The following is a 20,748-nucleotide window of genomic DNA, read 5'->3' as shown; positions in this document are numbered from 1 at the left end:
GAATAACGAAAAATAATTGCGAGTAAAAAGAAAATTCATATGAAATAATTGTCCCATAATAAACAAATAAATAAATAGAAAGTTTACTGTGTTGAACCTCTATACATGACAATTGATGTGAAATAATTGGATTGAAATTATTTATTACCCGTTGAATGATGAAAAATGTTCTGATCTTGCATAAAAACAGCATTAGATGCCAAGAGTAATCCGTAATACTCTTCGAAGTTCCCGTGTCTATGTTTCAGGTTTGTTTATGCAGTCTGTTTAGAAATGAAAAATTAACTCATGCTTGAGACGGTTAATATGAAAAGAAAAATCATCACTTGAAGATATAAGAACTTATGACTTTAAAAACTTAGTGTGTACACCTAATGGAAGGACATCCATTTTGCATTCGAAATCGTTGGTGGTTAGAACAATTATTGTAAGAATAGTAGGATAATTAAGTGATTTACATTCAAAAATGTTTTCAGTGCTCTGTTTCCGATTATAAACAAATATTAAGTCATGTTTTAGAACAAACGGTTATAAAAAGATAACTATGGCTTCAGGGTCGCAGAAGATTGAGATTAACTCTTGTAGCATAATAAAAAGAATCCAGTATATCTAGGATTGTTATCGAGAATATCCAGATACAAATTTTGAATCAATTGTATACATTCTGTAATTGAGTGAATTCCAGCATTTATATGCAGAGTTATTATTTTCAAATAGGAGAGGGTACTTAATGAAAAGTATTTTCCAAATGTTCAGGCAACCTTGAAAATATTGCGATTAATATGTAAAGATGTTTTGATGCGTGCTTTGTAGAAGCTAATAAACAAACGTCGTGCAAAACTGCTTTTGTCTGTGTTTTTAACCCGTCTATTAAGTATTAATGTAACTTCAATCATACAAATATTTGTCTTCTCTTGCAGGAAATTACTGAGTTCTTCGCCTTCAGCTCGTTTTCTTCATCCAGCTGTTATTACGAAGGGACTAATGCTTGTGTATGGTGGTAATACTCATAACGATACGGCTATTAGTCACGGTGCCAAATGTTATTCGTCAGACTTCTTGGCCTATGATATTCTTTGTGATTCCTGGAGTACTCTGTCAGTGCCTGATATGATTCAGGCTGATCTTCCTCGATTTGGACATTCCGCTGTAATGTTTAAAGACGCAATGTACATTTACGGAGGTTTTAATGGTCAGATGCTTTCGGATCTGCTTAAGTACACGCCGGGAAGTTGTGATAGTTTCCGTACTCAGGAGGAGTGTTTACGGAGACAGCCGGGTGTAAAATGTGTGTGGAATAGTACTGTGGAAAAGTGTGAAGTTCTTACAAGTCTCAGGAATAAACATTTCGCTTGTGCAAATAAAAGTAGAACACCAGAATTTTGCACAAAAATTACCTCATGTGTAGCTTGTGTCCAGACTTCCTATGAATGTGTGTGGTGTGGAGGAATGTGTCGTTACGAAAAATGTACAGATGCAACTAAGGTAAGCTTTTACGTTCTTAAGCTATTAACGTTGTATTATTTTTTCACTAGTGAGGATTTTTCTGATGTATTCTATAGAATTACTAATTAATACGATGGGATGCGTATCTGCTAGTTGTAAATAAAAGTAAATATCGTTTACTTTAAAATATCTAAAAGGTAAAATAACGTACAGTTTCAAATGAGTCTTTTGAATGTTTTATAGTACGGGATTTTTTCTATACAACATTGTATAGATGCATGCTTATATTTTACTATGTATAAATATGATTATGTGCGATATGTAGGACTAGGATTTTTATTACTCTATAAATTCTTCAAGAATGTTTAAGAAACGTAAGATGTGCTCTTAATGATTTACCATTTAAAACTAAATTTTGTCTCAGTTTGGTTTGCAGCGTGAATACGAAGCCTCAAATTTTAAACAAGAGCATTGATCGGGATCTTGCTATACTATAATATAGTTTGATATTAAAAATACCGAACTAAATTCATTGTCTTCAGATTTTTGAAACATGGAATGAACATCTTAATGACAAAAACACACTATTTCAGTAAAATGACTTTCAAAATATTTTCCGTAACGCAAACATGCCAACGTGTAATACGACGCTATTTTATAACTGTACCACAGCGCATTACACGATATTTTGGAGTTGTGTCAGAGCGCATTTCGTGATATTCCTTTTTTATTTATTATGTAGATTATTTAGTTAATTTTCTGCTGCTGATATGATTTACATTATATTGAATATTATAATGTAATTTATACCGATTATAGTAATTTACATTATACTGATTGTGAGTTTCGGATTGTTTATAATAATCAACAAGACGGGAGACTATAGTTGAGATTTTGTTATATAATTAGGTTATCAGCCGAGTAGCTAAAGGAAGAAAACAATTTGATGTTTCGAAAAAAGAAAATCATAATCTTATAAAGTAAGTTATACAGAAGTTTCGTTACCCACGTACGCTCTTTCATCTGGAGATTCTTGTTTATCAATGTAATAGAAATCAACTGACCTGCGAATAAAACAAAATAGTTATTATATTAAGAAAAGAAAATATGTAGATTAAATGTAATAATAAGGTATATGATATATAGAGGAATAAAGTTAATATGAATAGAAAGGAGAGAAATATAAAACAGTTAAAATAATTAGGAAGTAGGAAGTCGTATACTTACCACTCACCTAACCGCATCTTCGAAGAACTTGTCGTGCGGAATCTACTTCGAATCTGAAAAAGAAGAAACATTAAAATGAAGGGGAAAAAAAGAAGGAATGTCACAAAATTACATTTTCGAGAATACGGTTTTTTATAGCAAGACTATATACGGTTTTTGATTATTTTAACAAAAGAAACTCTGACCAAAGCTTAAAACCCACTATATTTTAAATTATAATAAGTAACAGTTTCGGATATCTAACATATCCTTCAGACACTATCAAACATAAATGAAAATACAGACATATATGTAGTATTGTTATGACACATTTTAAATTATTTTAACATATATATATATATATATATATATATATATATATATATATATATATATATATATATATATATATAGTTATGACAGCAAATAGAATAAAAATTTATAACAATGACTATATGTATGTCAGTTAAAAGATTTAAACTTTGTCATAACAATGACTGTTAAAAGCATTTAAAATTTTTCATAATAATACTACATATATGTCTGTATTTTCATTTATGTTTTATAGTTCTGAAGAAGGATATGTTAGATATCCGAAACCGTTACTTATTATAGTTTAAAATACAGTGAGTTTTCAGCTTTGGTCAGTGTTTCTTTTGTTAAAACGACTTTTTAATATTGAAAACCATGTACAAAATGAATAGGGTTGAATTACACGAACGATTACTAATAAAGTTAGTGGTTATTGTCCATTCGTTATTGTACGCAGTGAAATAGTACCAAGAGTCACCAACAGATAGGCCAAAGCACTCGTTAAAGCACACATGAACATTCTTTGTTTTTCCCCTTACCCTTCAAATGAAACAACTAAAAATAAAATGTTACTTACTACATAATATTCAAGGTTCTACGTATATTCAGTTTTATGTATATTTCAAATAATGTAAAAGTCCCTAATTAAACGAAAGAAGGAATAAACGAAAACCAAAGGTCAACCATTGTTAGTAATCAGAAAATTAAATACCGGAAGATGAATCATATAGTTATTGTCGAATGTAAAATCACGGAACAAATGCCTGGCGGTGCGTTCGTTCACGGCATTCTCTCCACTTTAAAGTCATACAACAAAAACAGGCGGACAAATTACTTCAATACGTCCATTTCTCCTCGACACTGGACGAGCTATGACTGCTGTGAGTGCGCAGTGTGCCTGTATTATTGAAGGTCAATAGTGAGGCTAACTTCCGATCGCTTGGCAGGGACGTGCGTCATTCCGTTTCCTCCCTTTGAGCGCGTGACTAATGGGACGTCAAAAACGACAAGAACTTTTTTGGTTACCTTGTAATAGTAATAATAATAAATGGATGGATGGATGTTCCAGCATAACTCTGGAACATCTTGAGCAATTTCATCCATAGTTGATACACTTTCGACTTTAAATCTGGAAAGAATACTGCGGGGCAGGATACTCTATCACCCCTAGGAGTTTATATTGAGGGAGTGACAGAGAGTGTAAAAGAAATCGAAAACGACCGACATTAGTGTCGAATACATGGTTTTCGGAGTGTCTGGCATGAATAGTGACGCTCGCATGTTGCGTAAGTTACCACTATCACCCGTAAGGCGGAAAGTGGTAACATGTAAAAATAATGGAAAACGACGGATATTAATATTGTAGCCATAATTTTCGAGGTCTCTGAGTAACATTCACAAAACCGTTTAATTTCAGCCCCATTGGAATGGGGTGAAAAGGGGTGAAACCAAAATCGATTTTATTTGTTTTTGTGGTTGCATAACGGGAAAGCGGCTAACCCATTTGAAATGAATTTTAGAATGTGGTACCTACCTCAAGCTAGATTCTTATCATGTTACTTGATTAAAGGGCGTATCATAAGTAGATAAGGGTGTTCAAACATATATGTCCAAAATAAAGTATTATAAGGATATTTATTTTTACACTTCCATTGGAATGTGTATCCTAAGAGGGGGGAGGGATTCAAATGCTTTCGGAAAATCTATTCTTCGCATGAAAAGAACGGGTACGTCAGGTAATAATAATAATAATAATAATAATAATAATAATAATAATATAATTTATTTATTTATTTATTTATTTATATGAAAGTACACAGGCATACACCCATAACATACCTTCTTGATACGAGGGCTATCCAGAAAGTAGATTACGTTTTCGTCTGTGTCCGCTAGGGGCGGGGCTAGCGCGGCCATCTTGGGGTCAGAGCGTTGCGCAGCTCAGTCGGCATCCAGCCGTGCTAGTGAGAGGTTCGTGCTGTGCTCCGTTAAGATACTGTGACGGTTTGAAATGTCTGCGTTAATTGAAAATCCCGCGAGCTGCGAGGTGCGTGCAGTAATAAGGTTTCTGACAGCAAAAAACTGTAAACCGATAGAAATCTATCGGCAGCTGTGTGAAGTGTATGGGGACAACATTATCACTGAAGGTGGAGTGCGACAGTGGGTCATAAGATTTAAAAATGGCCGAACCAATGTTCACGACGAAGATCGAAGTGGGAGACCCAGCAAAGTGATTGCCGAACTTGTCGAAAAAGTCGATGTTAAAGTCCGTGAAAATCGAAAGTTCACAATAACGGAACTTTCTTTGAGTTTTCCACAAATTTCGCGAAGTTTGTTGCACGAAATCATCAGCGAAAAGCTTGGTTACCACAAGTTTTGTGCAAGATGGATTCCAAAAATCTTGACAGAGGACCACAAAAATCAGCGAATGGCTGCAGCGTTGCACTTTTTGGACGCATACAATAAGGATGGTGACTCTTTACTCGATCGCATCGTTACTGGTGACGAAACATGGGTGAAACACGTGAACTGTGAATCGAAATTGCAATCAATGCAGTGGGGGCACACAGGTTCTCCCCAAAAACCCAAGAAATGCATGCAAACAATGTCGGCAAGGAAGATGATGGCGACTGTTTTTTGGGACAGAAAAGGTGTGATTTTGGTGGACTTCCTGGAAAGAGGCACTACAATAAACGCTCAAAGGTATTGCCAAACTCTGCAAAACCTCAGAAGAGCAATTCAAAACAAGCGCAGAGGAATGTTGAGCTCTAAGATCTTGTTGATTCACGACAACGCCCGGCCCCACACGGCAAATGTCACGCGTGAAGTTCTTGAATCTTTTCAGTGGGAGTTGTTTCCTCATCCGCCGTACAGTCCCGACCTGGCACCGAGCGACTTCCACCTATTCCCAGCAATGAAGAAGTGGCTGGCTATGCAGCGTTTTGATGACGACGAACAGCTGCAAGAAGAGGTAACGAAGTGGTTGAAGTCGCAGGCGGCCGAATTTTTCGACGAAGGAATTTCCAAGCTCGTACATCGCTACGATAAATGCCTTAATTTGAATGGTGACTATGTCGAAAAGTAGTATTTGTGTGTGGCTTTCATCTGTATATAATAAAATTTGTTTCCTATACTTTGTTGATTTTTTATTCCAAAACGTAATCTACTTTCTGGATAGCCCTCGTACATAATTGATGGTAACATGACCTTACAAAGGAGAAAAATAAAACGGAAAGAAAGGGAAAAAGTAAAAGGAAAAAATTAAAAGGAAAGAATGTACAATCCAGCCATGAGAACAATAATAATATACATATATATATATATATATGTACACATATCTATATCAGTACGTTAACAAATAATGATAGATCATACATGGTCATTATTCAGTATTTCATAGAGAAGTTTAACAAATTTAACTTTTCCATCTGAAAATAGGTCTATCCTGTCATTTAATTTATTATAGACTCTCAGCATTCGTATAATAGGTGAGTGTGCATGAGTTGAACTTTTCGACATAGGTATATAAAAGATATTTTGATTTCTGGAGCGATATCTTGGTACATAGAAAGGGATATATAGCAACAGTGTTGAACTGTTAATTCTATTTGTCAATATATTTCTTAAAATAATAAGAGAATGTACAATTCTTCTATCCTTTAAACTACTTAGGTTGAATAGCGAGCGTATAATAATAATAATAATAATAATAATAATAATAATAATAATAATAATAGTAATAATAATAATAATAATAATAATAATAATAATAATAATAATAATAATAATAATAACTCTTAGCCATTTATATTTCTTCACAGCAAAACTTCTTAATACCATTATAGTGTGCTATTATTATTATTATTATTATTATTATTATTATTATTATTATTATTATTATTATTATTTTTATTTATTACTAGCTTTGTTCTTAATACACTACAGTTCTTACTCAGTAGTTACTTAACGTTCGTGCAGCATTTCAATTAACACCTCTTTGTTACAATACATATACGAGTGTATGTAGTTTATTCCTGTTAATAGCTTGCGTCTCCTTTGCTTGCTCTTCACACCCTCCAGGTTTGGAACAAAACTGATTGTTTCAATTCACGAAACATACATTTATCTACAACTATATGCTGATATACAACAATAATATGAATATAATACGTGCAACTAGATATCTCTGTTGTGCAGATTAAGGATAGGTGTACCAATACAAAATAAGTATGTCCTGCCATTTGGATAAAATAGACTTTTACTATTTTCGAAACTATATTTTATAAGCGACATTATATTCCTCGGTGCAGGTTTACTTTATGGGAGCTTCAATCATTATGTGTATAAATACAGTGCTTTCTGACCTGGCAGTGTTCGACTCGAACTGCTTTGAGATCGAACTAAAACCATTTTTACTGTAAACTTTTCTCAAATATATCACCGTCATATATAAAAGGATGAATGAGTATGTATAACAGCATAATTCTGGAACGTCTGCATCGATTTCAGTCAATTCAGCCAAACTTGGCACACACATGACCTACAGTCTGGAAAGAAATACCGTGAGCGTAAGGCACTCGTAGCGCCCCCTTAAGAGTTGAAAGATGTGGCATATAGAAATAATCGAAAACGAGCGATGTTAGTGTCAGATCCATAATTTTCGGGGTCGCTAAGCTGATTGGTGACAATTCCGATAATATTCAAGCTTAAGTTTAATAGAGGGGTAGGGACCGCGGTGGCTCAGTGGTAGAGCATTTACCTCTGGTGCATGGGGTCCTTGGTTCGATCCTAGCTCACGCCAAGTGAACTTTGTGGTGGACAAACATCGTGTGCGTGGGTTTTCTTGGGTTCTTCCGTTTCCTCCTAATTTCTTCATTTCACCATTTCATTAATTTCTTATTATCACCGTCTCCTTTAACCTAGCCGGTATAACCGTGGGACGTATAAAGATTTCATTTCATTTTCATTTTAATCGAGGGTATGAGAAGACATCCGTAGTATCTCTAGGGATATGGTAAGCGGGTGACATGTAAAAGTAATCGAAAATGTCCGGTATTAGTGTGGAATTCATAGTTTCCGGGATCGCTGAGATGAATAGTGACACCCCCAGTGCCTTTTAAGTCCAGGTTCAGCCCACATCGGCAGGGGATGTGCAAAGGGATGAGAAACTCCAAAATGACCGAGGTTGGTGTTGAATCCGTAGTGTTCTAGGTCAGGAAATCGGTTAATCCATTTGCAATTACTAATGGAATATAGATATTATCCACCTCAAACTTAGTGTTTATTACACAACTCTCATTAAAGGTTGTATTCTATGCGGTAGGTGATTTCAAAATTTATGGCAAAATTAGAATATCTTATGGATTTTTGTCATTACACTTTTATTAAAATGCATATCCTAGAGAGGAAAGGAACTCAGATGTTTTCCCCGTGCGAAGGACGGACATCTCAGCTTGTTCAGAATACTAGTTTCCTCAATGGAATGTAGATTTTTTATCCTCTTCCATTGAAGAAATGCGTAAAAGTCCTTAAAAATTCAAAGAATGAGAAAATGCGGCACTGTTTCACTCTTTCACTCAGAATTTTCATTGGATTCGCAAGTACAGAGGATATGGTGTAACGAAAATCGGTTGATTTCTTCCATTACACTTGCTTAATGAAAAGTGTTCCTTACACATGATCTCAAATATTTTATTCACTTGCACAAATTCAATATAATGTTGCAGAAAATGTTGCGAGGGTAATCATAATTAACTTCATTCGTATATATGGATCGCGATGAGTTTTGGTTCAATGAAACTCATCAATTAGGAAAGGACTTTTTATATCAAAATTCCACCTCAAAGGGAGAAAGTTTTGTTATGTGTTTCTTAAGAACTGTTCGTCTTAAAGCCACGAAATTTGGAGTACGATAGCTTTCTGGCTTCAGGGAATACGAATGTGGCATTTGCATCCGCGAATTCAATATAGAGGGATTGCGCAACTCCCTTCCGTGTAGCCATTTGCCAGTAAATGGATATTGTACAGGACGGGGATGGAGTCCCCATACAAACTTTAATTATAACTATAGATGTACACAATATTGATAGAGTTTTATGTGTAATAGACACCTGTTGCTTCCATATGTAAGCGTCTAACGCATCAATATGTTCTCCATCGTGCTTCAAACACAAAATAATACGTGCCAGGTTCTGTGGGACAATCTTCTCAGCACTGCTCGAGTTACTCATCTGAAAGCAACTCTTATAGCTTCTTTCAGTCCATCAATCGTAACATAACATTGTACTGTAACAATATTCTTGATGAATTCCCAGAGCGAATTGTCACAGGTCGTTAAGTACAGACTTTGAGGTGGCCAGCCAAGTGGAACGGACAATGAAAGCGGTCCGCGGCCATTGTAGCGTCTTGGAAACACCTCATTGAGATATTCTGGAACTGAATTGGCAAAATGAGGAGGCACTCTATGTTGCTGTAACAAACACGTCCCCTTGACCCCTCGAGTTTCCAAAACGGGAATGTACCAGTTTCGTAGCATATCGAGATATCGATCTTGGTTAACAGGTCCATCAAAAAAATATGGACCGTAAATTTGTGCACTGTCTACGCAAACCCATATCATAAGTTTAAGAGGGTTATTGTCAATCTTCTCATAAAAATAAAGGACCAGAAGACAACACTTCTCGCTCGGGAGCTTCGGTATATGACACATTGATCACTGAAAGTTACTTTTCCACGTTTCGAGATAGTGTCAAACACGTGCAGAAGTGCGTCACATGCCTCTCTCCGTTGGTTTATATTAGTCGGATAAATTTTTGAGGAAATTTTGGTTGATATGAGTGTAATTTTAAGTCATGTTTTACGTGTTTGCGCAGAATTGGCCCGGCTATACTAAGTTCAACGTATTGTTTGTGAGTTGACTTCATTAGTGATCTACTAACACCGCGACTTCTCTGCATTGTTCCTCTCTTGTTGATAATATGCCATTTCGTGTTTTATCTTTAACACTGCCGGTAGAAAACAATTTCTGTTCCCAACACAAAATCGTTCTCTTCGGAGAGGCTCTCCTCCGAATCGTGGTTGTAAATCCATACACCTGTTCCAACGTTTTCTCTGTTCTTGGCCTCTTGTGAACCCAAGTGCTTGTGACGATGCACTATTCAATGATATAATCTTTTGTATCAGCCATTGTTTATACCTGAAATAAGAAAGAAATATGTTTTAATTCTGTCATATATATTTACAGTTTATATAGTTAAGTTATTTTATACTTAAGTAGATGACGATACTTTGCCCGCCCTGTAGTTAAATAATATTAAGTTAGTAGAAGGAAAATACTTTGTAAAGGAGTGGAGATGCCATTTTAATTAGAAATTAAATGTAAAGTAGTTATTGGACTTCTCTGATACTGATTGATTACACTAGTTAACAAAGGTTTTGTTACATAAAAGGAAATACCTGTTCTTAAAGGAACTTTTTGCGCTGAATTCGAATATGCACTCGGTTTTTCTCCATCACGTACGATTTTCCCGTAACAGAGGGATTTTCGAGAAAATCCCTCAAAAATTTCCCTTTTCGTTTATTTTACACCCCAAGATCTTGTCCCCTTGCATATACTAACATAGAAATTAAACCTAAGTATACTTTGATTCATATTTAACAAACCCTCCAAGTTTCGTAATAATCGCTTTATTCTTTCTAGAGAAATAAATATGTTTGTATGTATACTGTGTGTACTGTTTATTGCACCTTATAGTAATGCTTTCAGATCTCTTAAGTTGAGGTAAAACGTTTTGCTTTATTACCACAAACACATATATAAAATATAATACAATATAATTTACAAGTGTGACAATTTACAATAAACAATAATACAAATGTACCAAAAGGTCATGAAAAGACAATCAAAACTATCACAATATATGAAACTTCCATTGGGTTACAAAAACGTACACTACTTCCTTCTTTTGTAAGAAATGTTGCATTCTCTAACAAGACCCCAACAATAGTCCCCCATCATTGAAGGATCCCATCGTCCCTGGTACCTTTTCTCCATTGCCATTATATCTTGGTGGAATCTTTCCCCCTGTTCGTCACTGAGAGCACCTAGGTTAGCAGGAAAGAAGCTGAGGTGGGAGTGCAAAAAGTGGATTTTTAAAGACATCCTACAACCCAACTCTTTGTATTTCTGTATCATGTCCTGTACGATTTCTGTGTAACTCTCAGCTTTGTTAATGCCCAGAAAGTTGCGCACAACACACTTAAATGCTGTCCAGGCAGCTAGCTCAGCACTGTTTAACTTGCTGTCAAAGCTATCATCAAGCATTAATTTCCTAATTTGGGGACCAATAAACACTCCCGCTGAAATCTTAGCATCACTCAGGTTAGGGAACTTATCTCGCAAATACTTGAAAACTTCACCAGATGTGTCCATGGCTTTGACAAAGTTTTTCATAAGTCCTAACTTGATATGAAGTGGCGGTAGTAATATCTTATTAGGATCTACCAAAGGAGCGTATTTGACGTTGCATTCTCCAGGTACGTAATTCACTCTAGGTTCCCATTCCTTCACTTCATAATGTTTGTCATCAGCTCGGCTATCCCATATACATAAAAAACATTGGTACTTCGTGTAACCGCACTGCAGTCCTAATAAAATACCAACTACCTTGGAGAATTTCTATTTTTATACACGTTTCTAATTTACAGAGAGCAATACAAGTGTGTTGTTGACTATTGTAAATATTCATTTTTATGTCTGTGTTTGTAGTAATAAAGCAAATCGTTTTTACCCCAACTCAGGAGATCTGAAAGCATTACTATCAGGTACAATAAACAGTGCACACAGTATACATACAAATATATTTATTTCTCTAGAAAGAACAAAGCGATTTTTACGAAACTTTTAGGGTTTATTAAATATAAATCAAGGTATACTTAGGTATAATTTCTATGTTACTATATGTAAGGGGACAGGAGCTAGGGGAATAAAATATCTGAAAAAGGGAAATTTTTGAGGGAATTTCCCGAAAATCTCTCTGTTACGGGAAAACTGTACGTGATGGAGAGAAACCGAGTGCATATTCGAATTCAGCGCAAAAAGTTCCTTTAAGATCAGGTGATTTTTCTCATGTAACAAACAAAAAGTTTAAATTTGTTAACTAGTGTTAGTTAACACGCTTTTAGTTCTTGTCATCCTTGTTGGAATGCCAGTGAGATACTAATTTCCATCGGCGAATAGCGGTATTTGTGGTAAATAAAATTAAACTTGATATAAATAACAGGTAAATAATTTAAAGCTTTGATATTTTATTTTCATTGTTGTGGGCCAGACTTCGGGCGCTTTTTGTTGTGCTTAGTGTTTCACATTAGAATTACAAATGTATTCGCACTGTAGAACTTCCAAAGCTTTAGAGTTTATATTTGTTTTTAAGTTTTTACAAATTTTCATTATTGTAGAGGTTACAAGGGAAGATGAGTAAATTATTGTGTAGAGCTAAATATGTAGAGAACAAAACTACTTTGTAGGGATATATATATATATATATATATATATATATATATATATATATATATATATATATATGATTCATCCGTAGATTCACTCGTAGAGCTTTAAGTTAGGTTCGCATATTATGTACCTCGGTGTTGAGAACAATGTTGAACTCCTGTATACGTACTAATCAATAGAATTACAGTGTGATAGTGCTGTGCTTTTTAAAATAATAATAATAAACAATGTTTATTGCTGGCTTTGGATACCAGACAGTCCTTGCGAAACCAAAATTATGTTGAAAGTGCTAAAGAGAAGTTATAATAATGTATTCTAAATACATGGTTATATTTTTCTTTATGTTTTAAATTAATAATAGCTTACTTTTGTAGGCGGTGACAAGTTTAGATCAATGTGAGGCTAACGAAGCTGCTGTTTGTCAACAGTTTCATAATTGCCATGCATGTAGTGTAAATCCTCAGTGCCATTGGAATGAAAGTGGTTGTAAAGTTATTGGTAAGTACTTTTATATGCCCATTATAACCCTTTTGTCTTATTTCAATGTTCTGTCCGAAAGCAGGTTCTAGTCCATGTACGCTTAGAGATAGACAGACCTTACCTTGTATCCTGGGAACAAAAACTTCTCGAAACAGTTTCGGTGTTCTCAGGTATCTTTTTCATAAATGCCCAGTGAACATCTCGACGCGAATAAAGGAACACATTAGGGGTTCTAAGGCAGGGTGTATATGGGCCAGAGGATAGAACAACCGAGCCGAGGTTCAGGCCTTTCCAACTGAAGCACACAGTCAATACACTCAAGTCTCTGTCCCCTCATCTCCTGCCACCTTCTGCCTCGACTTGGCTGGCCTTCCTCTGGTCAATATGCGCCGGTCTAAGGAGGAAGACGTTGCCTTGAGGCGTATCGAAGCATGTGCAGGAAACTTAAACATCGAATTGGAAATGTTTGAATTGTTTTTCATGGAAACTAAAGTTCGTGCTTTGAATCTGGGTAAAGAAAGAAGTCCGAATCACAGATGGGCATTAACTCAAGAAAACTTGTACACATCAATGCTACAAGACTTAATTTTCAGCAAATCAACAGCTTCCTGAAAATTAACATTAATGGTTTGAAAATCAACAGCTTTCTGAAAATTAACGTATATGTAACCAATTTTTATTACAAGTAAGTGAAGAAATATAACTCCACCTTCAAGAAAATGAACCACTTCTCTACGTTATAACGTAATGTTTGAGGAGATCACGTTTAACTTAATTTTTAAAGGGAAGATGGAACTAAGTTGAACACATTTAGACACCTGAGAGCATTGACACGGTTTGGAGAAATTTTTACTCTTCGGATACAAGGTATATATATATATATATATATATATATATATATATATATATATATATATATATATATATATATATATATATATATATATATAAGTATGAGGATTAGGAACACCACGTACCAAGAATTGTGTAATCATTGCTTCATTGTACAAATAATTAACCAGTTGTTACACATGTCAATTAATACTTTTCTATATAAGGCACTTTATCATGGTATAGTGTCAAGGAGCTAGTAAGATGTTAATACACTCAACTAGTCGTAATACCGAATGACCACTTTGTTTAGTGCATGTTTCATGTTTATTTAAAAAAAAAAAAAAAAAAAAAATGGTGTTACCATCTTCGTCTTCAGAGGAAGTTCGTATTATGGGGATAATCGTATAAACATATTAAAATATTTCTTCTAGAAGGTCATTACTCAAACGTATAGGTAAGATCGGCAACCCTTGTTTAGTCAGTTTTACGGGTCAGACGCAATTTACGAGTACCTGTAATGTACTGCCGATGGCAATGAAGTAATGAGTCCATATGCCTTTTTAGTGCTATTTCGGAAGATAAATCAGTAATACAGGTTGTGCTATTTTGATATATGAGAATACAGTTTACAATTTATCAGGATGTTCAGGATACTGATTTCGTGTCAATTCAATATCTTATTATTTGGAATTACCGCTTCTGTGTGAGGTAGTCATTCTCACATCAATTATTTCAAGGCATCATAGCAAGATTTAAAAAAAAAAAAAAAAAAAAAAAAAAAAAAAAAAAAAAAAAAAACGAGAGTTGAATTTTATGTTTTCATTAGTTTTTCGATTTTACTGTTTGGAATATTAAATATTGATAGAAAGAAGTATATTTTATTTATTTTTTATTATTTTTTTTTTTTACATATATTTGTCGAGGTATATGCTTAGACTGTAATCTTTTGAAACATCTAATATTCAGAAAAAAAAATCCTGTTCCTTAACTTACATATTTTTGAATATAGTTCATTCTGAGTCTGTGACCGTTAACCCATAAAGCATGACTTTGGGACGTAAATTTTAAGCAAAGAATCTTGAAGATATATTTGTGCTTTCTAAACAGTGTATCAAATCTAACAAGTCGTTTCTTTTTCAGTAGCTGGAAATACGACAGATCAAACGCCAGAATCAACATGTTCCAAAAGTTGCAGCGAATTGACAAATTGCCTCAACTGTACAATAGATGAATGCATATGGTGTCATAATTTGGGACAATGTATAGATAAAAATGCATATACATCGTCATTTCCTTATGGCCAATGTAGAGAATGGACAACTATGCAGACTCGGTGTAGAAGTAACTCATCGGGTAAATAAAATTTTCTTTACTACAAAGGAAAACAGCTAATTTGATAAAGTGTTTTAACAACAAAATCATTTAATTCTTGTAAATATTGACTATCAATGAGTATATAGAAAAGATTAAAAGAAAACTTCAATACGTTTTAGAATTACTTTAATTGCTTAATGTTTGGCGTTAGTGACTTTGATGCATTCGAATGTTTGTGTTATTGGTGTATTTTATTATTTTATTTTCACTACTAAGTCTAGCTGGTTGGAATATTATATTCTGTATTAGATATAGCTTTAAATAATCATTCACAGTTCCTTCTAAGCATGTCTCACACGTAATCAAATAATGTTCAGGTAATAAGTTTCAGTTTGGGAAATTCAGTAGAGTAACCCAGCTTATGAGTGGAAAGCATTGATTGTGTTTGGTATTACTATTGTCTTTGACATTGGAGTATATGGAAATGCTCCTTTGATCCTCATGAGGTGAATTCACTGGTATATAGTATAATGTGATGGTGTGATTGTAACACACTTTTACTTTTGTACATCATCTATCTAACTTGTATATCAAACCAACCTGTAGTTAACCTATTAATTTTCAAAGTTCTGATAAAAAGTAAGAGAAAATTTCACAAACCATTATGTTACATGAAAGCAATAAGACAGGATACAACCCTTTGATACAAGAGCTGGGTAAAAGGTAATGGCAACATTTTAATTAATGTAATTCGCACCTGGTTTTTATGCATAGAACAACACCTTCACTGTAAACGCCTCCCATTTCTTATTACCTTCTGCAACACGTGTAGAAGACATACACCGTCAGCACGACACTGTTTCTCGATGTTTCGCAGGACCGCCATATGGCACGGATGATGACTTGTCTTGTGTCGTAGGGGGGCGCGGTGGCTCAGTGGTAGAGCGTTCACCTCTGGTGCTTAGGGTCCCGGGTTCGATCCCAGCCCCCGCCAAGTGAACTTTGTGGTGGACAAACACCGTGCTCGTGGGTTTTCTCGGGGTTCTCCCGTTTCCTCCTACTTTCTTCATTCCACCATTTCACTCATCTCTCATCATCACCGTCTCCTTTAGCCTAACCGGCATAACCGTGGGACGTAAAACTTAAAGATTTCATTTCATTTCATTTCTTGTGTCGTAGTGCTTTCTGCGAAGTAATTCCTTTATTTTAGCAAACAAAATCGCCATAAAATCCCTGAAAACATTGTTGTGTGCTGCACCCACATGCCACTTCAATCTTTATCCATGCACTTTATTCGTGTTTCCGAAACATATTGGCGCTTCCACTTTACTCCTCTACTTTATGACACTGCTGCCTTTGACTGAATAACACACTTGCTACCATTCGCCGGACTTCATCGCCTCTCATTCCCTTATCGGGTACGGAAGTCCTGTAATCCTGAGACGTGAAAAGCATTTTGCCACTATTTTTTATCCAACCTATGTACATTTCTTGTTATTACGTTTGTATTGTTTTTGCAGATAGTTTACTTGTTAAATAATATAACACTCTAGAGACAGACTTACTCCTAAGAGCAAGTTACATTTCGTGCTTTAAAATTACAGAATAAGATTTAGATATTCGAAGTTTGTTATCTCTAAATTTTGTCTAATGTTTAGAAAATCTTCATAAATGAGTATGGAAGTTTGGAGGCGTAACTACAGAGATTGATTTATTTATATTGCGCCGAAGTCAATGTGCAACTGTATCGCGCAGGAGTGCAGTGTGGTCGAGCGTAGTTTGATGGCGCCGCAATTGAACAGATTCTGGGATTGCTACATTGTGACCCATTCTGACGCTAAGTTCACGGCATTACGCATCGTAGAAATGTGTCAAGTGCGTAATTTTCGTGCAGATCGTGCCACTATGAATCGTATTATGTGCAAATATGCGGCATAGAGTCCTGGGCCTACCACACCAAAGCGAGCAACTTGAAACCGACCTCCCGTGAAGAGGACCTCGCCGATATTACGTGCGATAGGGGTATGGCGACCTCAGAAAATTCTCCACACAGTGTGAGACGGCCAACAAATGCCGCTCATCGCAGGCGACAATCAACCGCGCCATTTGCAGGGATTTACACCTCATAGTCATTCACAAGAGCAGTGTGCACGCCCTGAAACCATATCACGTGGCTGAGTGGAAAAGAAACCACAGGAGACGGCATGAACGTCATCTCGCGGAAGATCGGTGGAAGTTCGTTGTTGCCCTTGATGAAATGTGGATTTACTTCACAGATTCTGGTAAAGTTCATGCCATTATATATAAACCCGTTGGTGCCTCGTTGTTCCACCAGTGCGCAGACAGTTTCCCAGAAGGGTTATGATTATGGTCGGATTCTTGTACAGGGGCATAATGCGCCTTCGAAAGGTGGAGCGAAACTTCAAAATCAATGCTGCATACTACCAAATACATTGCTACCATTCCTGACTAAAATATACTTGCTGAAATCCCAGCATTGTACAGACAAGATGTGAACCAGGTTGAACTGCAGCAAGACAAGGCATCCAACCACACGGCGAAAACATCGCTGGAATCCTATCACCGTATGGAGCAGGAAACTGGAATTTCGGCAGTTCTCTTCTCTGACGTCCCTGTCAATGAACTAGTGTGCTTTCGGATTCCTCAAGCAGCGTCTACCCCATCTTCGAGTCCACACCGTCTCTGGCCTGTAGAAAGCATGTAAAGAGGAGTGTGATTCAATATCCATGGTAGGAGCCGCGGTGACTCAGTGGTAGAGCGTTCACCTCTGGTGCTTGGGGTCCCGGGTTCGATCCCAGCCCCCGCCAAGTGAACTTTGTGGTGGACAAACACCGTGTGCGTGGGTTTTCTCGGGGTTCTCCCGTTTCCTCCCACTTTCTTCATTCCACCATTTCATTCATCACTCATCATCACCGTCTCCTTTAGCCTAACCGGCATAACCGTGGGACGTAAAACTCAAAGATTTCATTTCATTCAATATCCATGGTGCTGCAACGCCGTCTCCTGCATCTCCGATGCCCGGCAATAGTCAATAGAGGTGGCCTGCAGATCAAACACAGCTGGTGGTGGGAACACGGCATTTCCTAGGTAAGTGGCACATTCAAATTCGGCTCAATATAAATGAATCAAGTTCTGTATTAGATTACATGAAATTTAGAACTGAATGCAGTTATCTGCGTACATATATAACTTGCAATTGTATTATAATGTTCTTGATATTTACTTCCAGAAAAATCGTCATGTAGTTTTTACCCTACATGTGAAGAATGTAGAACTGATCCAGCATGCGGATGGTGTGATGATGGATCTGGTACTGGCCTTGGCAAGTGTCTTCCAGGAGGTAATCGTGAACCAGACGATCCGAAGACGTGCTCTAGAGATCGATGGTACTTTACGTATTGTCCCGGTAAGCATTCGGGTGTTTTGATATAACGTAGTGTAGATCTACAGTTTTAAAGCATTTTTGTGATACTCAACGTAAATATAGACGCAAATCAACTAACGAGGCGTACTGCTTCGACTTTTCTATAAATTTCACACTTGCTCATAGTTGTTCTCATCTGACACATATTAATATCTGCGTAAAGAGGATTTATCGGGAATGACGAGAATAAGTGTTAGGATATAATTTAGGGAGAAATTGTATTAGCGATGTGATAAAACGTGCAATAAAATCCGGAGATAGATGACGGGGGAAGGAAGAAAAAAGATTATTGCAAATTTAGAGCAACATTGAAAAGATATTTATAAAAAAAAGAAACTCTTGCCAGCCATTGTAATAGTAATGCCTGTAAAGCATCTTTTTTTTGGGATGATAGCGGTTCAAGTGTGTTTGAGCGTCGTCGTATCGTAACGACATCTGCATTTCTGTCAAAAGGTGGGGAACATATCCCAACCAATGCACTTTTCCTCATACCCAGGTGTTTCTTCAGAATTTGTAACACGGTCGTATGCGATAAATGTGTATCGGAGGATATCTCATGTATTGCCTGACGTCGATATGTCTCAGCGCGCTAACAGTCTGCTTGTTGGTCTTTGATAGTAAGGTGAGTTGACTGAGTCGTGTTTGCCGTGATTTCGCGATCGTCTTTGAAAACTTTAACCCACCTCGCCAATTTCTGTAAGGTGTGTTCTCTCTCTATATCCCCACACGGCTCATCAAGACTTTCATATCACTGTCCTGCTGCTGTTCAATTTTAAACCAAGTTCGTTGTCCCTGTTTTGTGAACAGGGTAAATATATCACACACAGATGTTTAGGTTGCCGCCTATACATTACTATCGTATTTTTGTCACAGCACTTACGCGTTGTGTCGGAAAGATGAGTCCATTTACTGAGAGGTGGGAAAAGCATCGACTAACATGAACTAGATGTAAAAGTAACTAGGTACGTTTGTGCAGCAGTGTTGCCAGTATTAAATTTCCAACTCTCGTATTTATTTTTTAGTGAGTACAGATTTTACTTATGACAGTTTTTTTTTTTTTTTTTTTTAAAAAAAAAGCACATTCAAAAATATAATAGAAATTTTAAATTTTGATTTTGGACGTAATTTAACGAAAATTTTGATTGTGGTACGTCTGTTAGATGATCGTGCATTAATTGCTACTTTATAACAAGCTTCACAAAATATAAGTAACATGTCTCAGGTTTTCTATATTCCAGCTTTTCATGAAACTTCCTGACTTTTTTCTAATTAAGCTAAGTTCCCTGACTTATCCAAGATTTCAAACTCGGTTAAAACTCTGTACAGTACTGTCGTATTTTGTAGTTGTTTCTAATGCAGAAGCGTCATAAAATGATATAAAACGAAAATTAGGTAATTTTAAGTACAGATTTTTACTTCTTAGAACCCATCTCACTGTTTGCCTAACCGGGCTGTTTGGTAGGACATGTTATATTAAAATAAGTTAACTCGTTTTGCAAAACATCTTTGTCTTCAAACACTAGATGAGAAAACCCCTGGTTGGGAAGAATATAGTTGCTTTTTTACTTATGATCCTGCTCTGGAAAATTTGGAACAGTCAAGGAATTCGTGCTCACCTAGTAGATAAGAACCCTGCTGTAATATATACCATTCTATGCAGTAAATGGCTAAGATTTTCTATAATACAAACGTACCAGTACAATATTTGGAAAGACAAATCCTAGACGTGACCAAAATCAAACTGCTAAATTCTGTTGAATTTGGAATCTTGCTAGTTACATGAAAGATTTAGTAATCTAGTTGGTTACTGTACGGGGAAATTGAGTAAAAGATCTTATTGTCAGTTGACGAGTGGACACACACCTCGTATAACTTAGTTCTCATAATCGTCTGGGATATATAGTGTATGATTGTATCAGATGGTGATCAGAAAAATGGAAACACCTGAACGAAATTGCAACTTACCAGATTAATATGGTGTCGGGTCACCTTTCGCCTTCAGAACAGCCTTGATGCAACGTGGGATGGAGGCATAGAGGTCGTGAATGGTAGCAAGTGGAATTTTACACCATTCCTCGTGCAGGGCATCGGTCAGTTCTGTGAGAGAGGATGGAGGTGGAAATCGTCGCCGGAGTCGTGTTTCCAAGACGGACCACAGATGTTCAATTATGTTGAGATCTGGGGATTGGGCGGGCCAGGGGAG

At 36.2% G+C, this 20,748-nt stretch overlaps 1 protein-coding gene across 2 annotated transcripts in view; it reads left to right on the top strand.

Annotated features, from left to right (window-relative positions):
* dsd (attractin-like protein dsd) overlaps positions 1-20,748 on the top strand; it is a 99,268-nt gene that overhangs the window by 50,163 nt on the left and 28,357 nt on the right. Inside the window, exons 10-13 of one of the 2 annotated variants that reach the window (XM_081734228.1) lie at positions 921-1,485; positions 12,847-12,970; positions 14,930-15,139; positions 18,351-18,527. In XM_081734228.1, coding sequence (XP_081590354.1) covers positions 921-1,485; positions 12,847-12,970; positions 14,930-15,139; positions 18,351-18,527 — 1,076 coding nt within the window. Of the gene's footprint in view, positions 1-920; positions 1,486-12,846; positions 12,971-14,926; positions 15,140-18,350; positions 18,528-20,748 lie in introns of both variants that reach the window. The other variant, XM_081734227.1, reaches the window with a different exon arrangement.

The sequence above is a fragment of the Thermobia domestica genome, chromosome 12 (genome assembly GCF_964235325.1).
Source record: "Thermobia domestica chromosome 12, izTheDome1.hap1.1, whole genome shotgun sequence".
NCBI classification, from domain to species: domain Eukaryota; kingdom Metazoa; phylum Arthropoda; class Insecta; order Zygentoma; family Lepismatidae; genus Thermobia; species Thermobia domestica.
The sequence above is the reverse complement of the archived record's forward strand: the minus strand, read 5'-3'. Positions and strand labels throughout refer to the sequence as shown.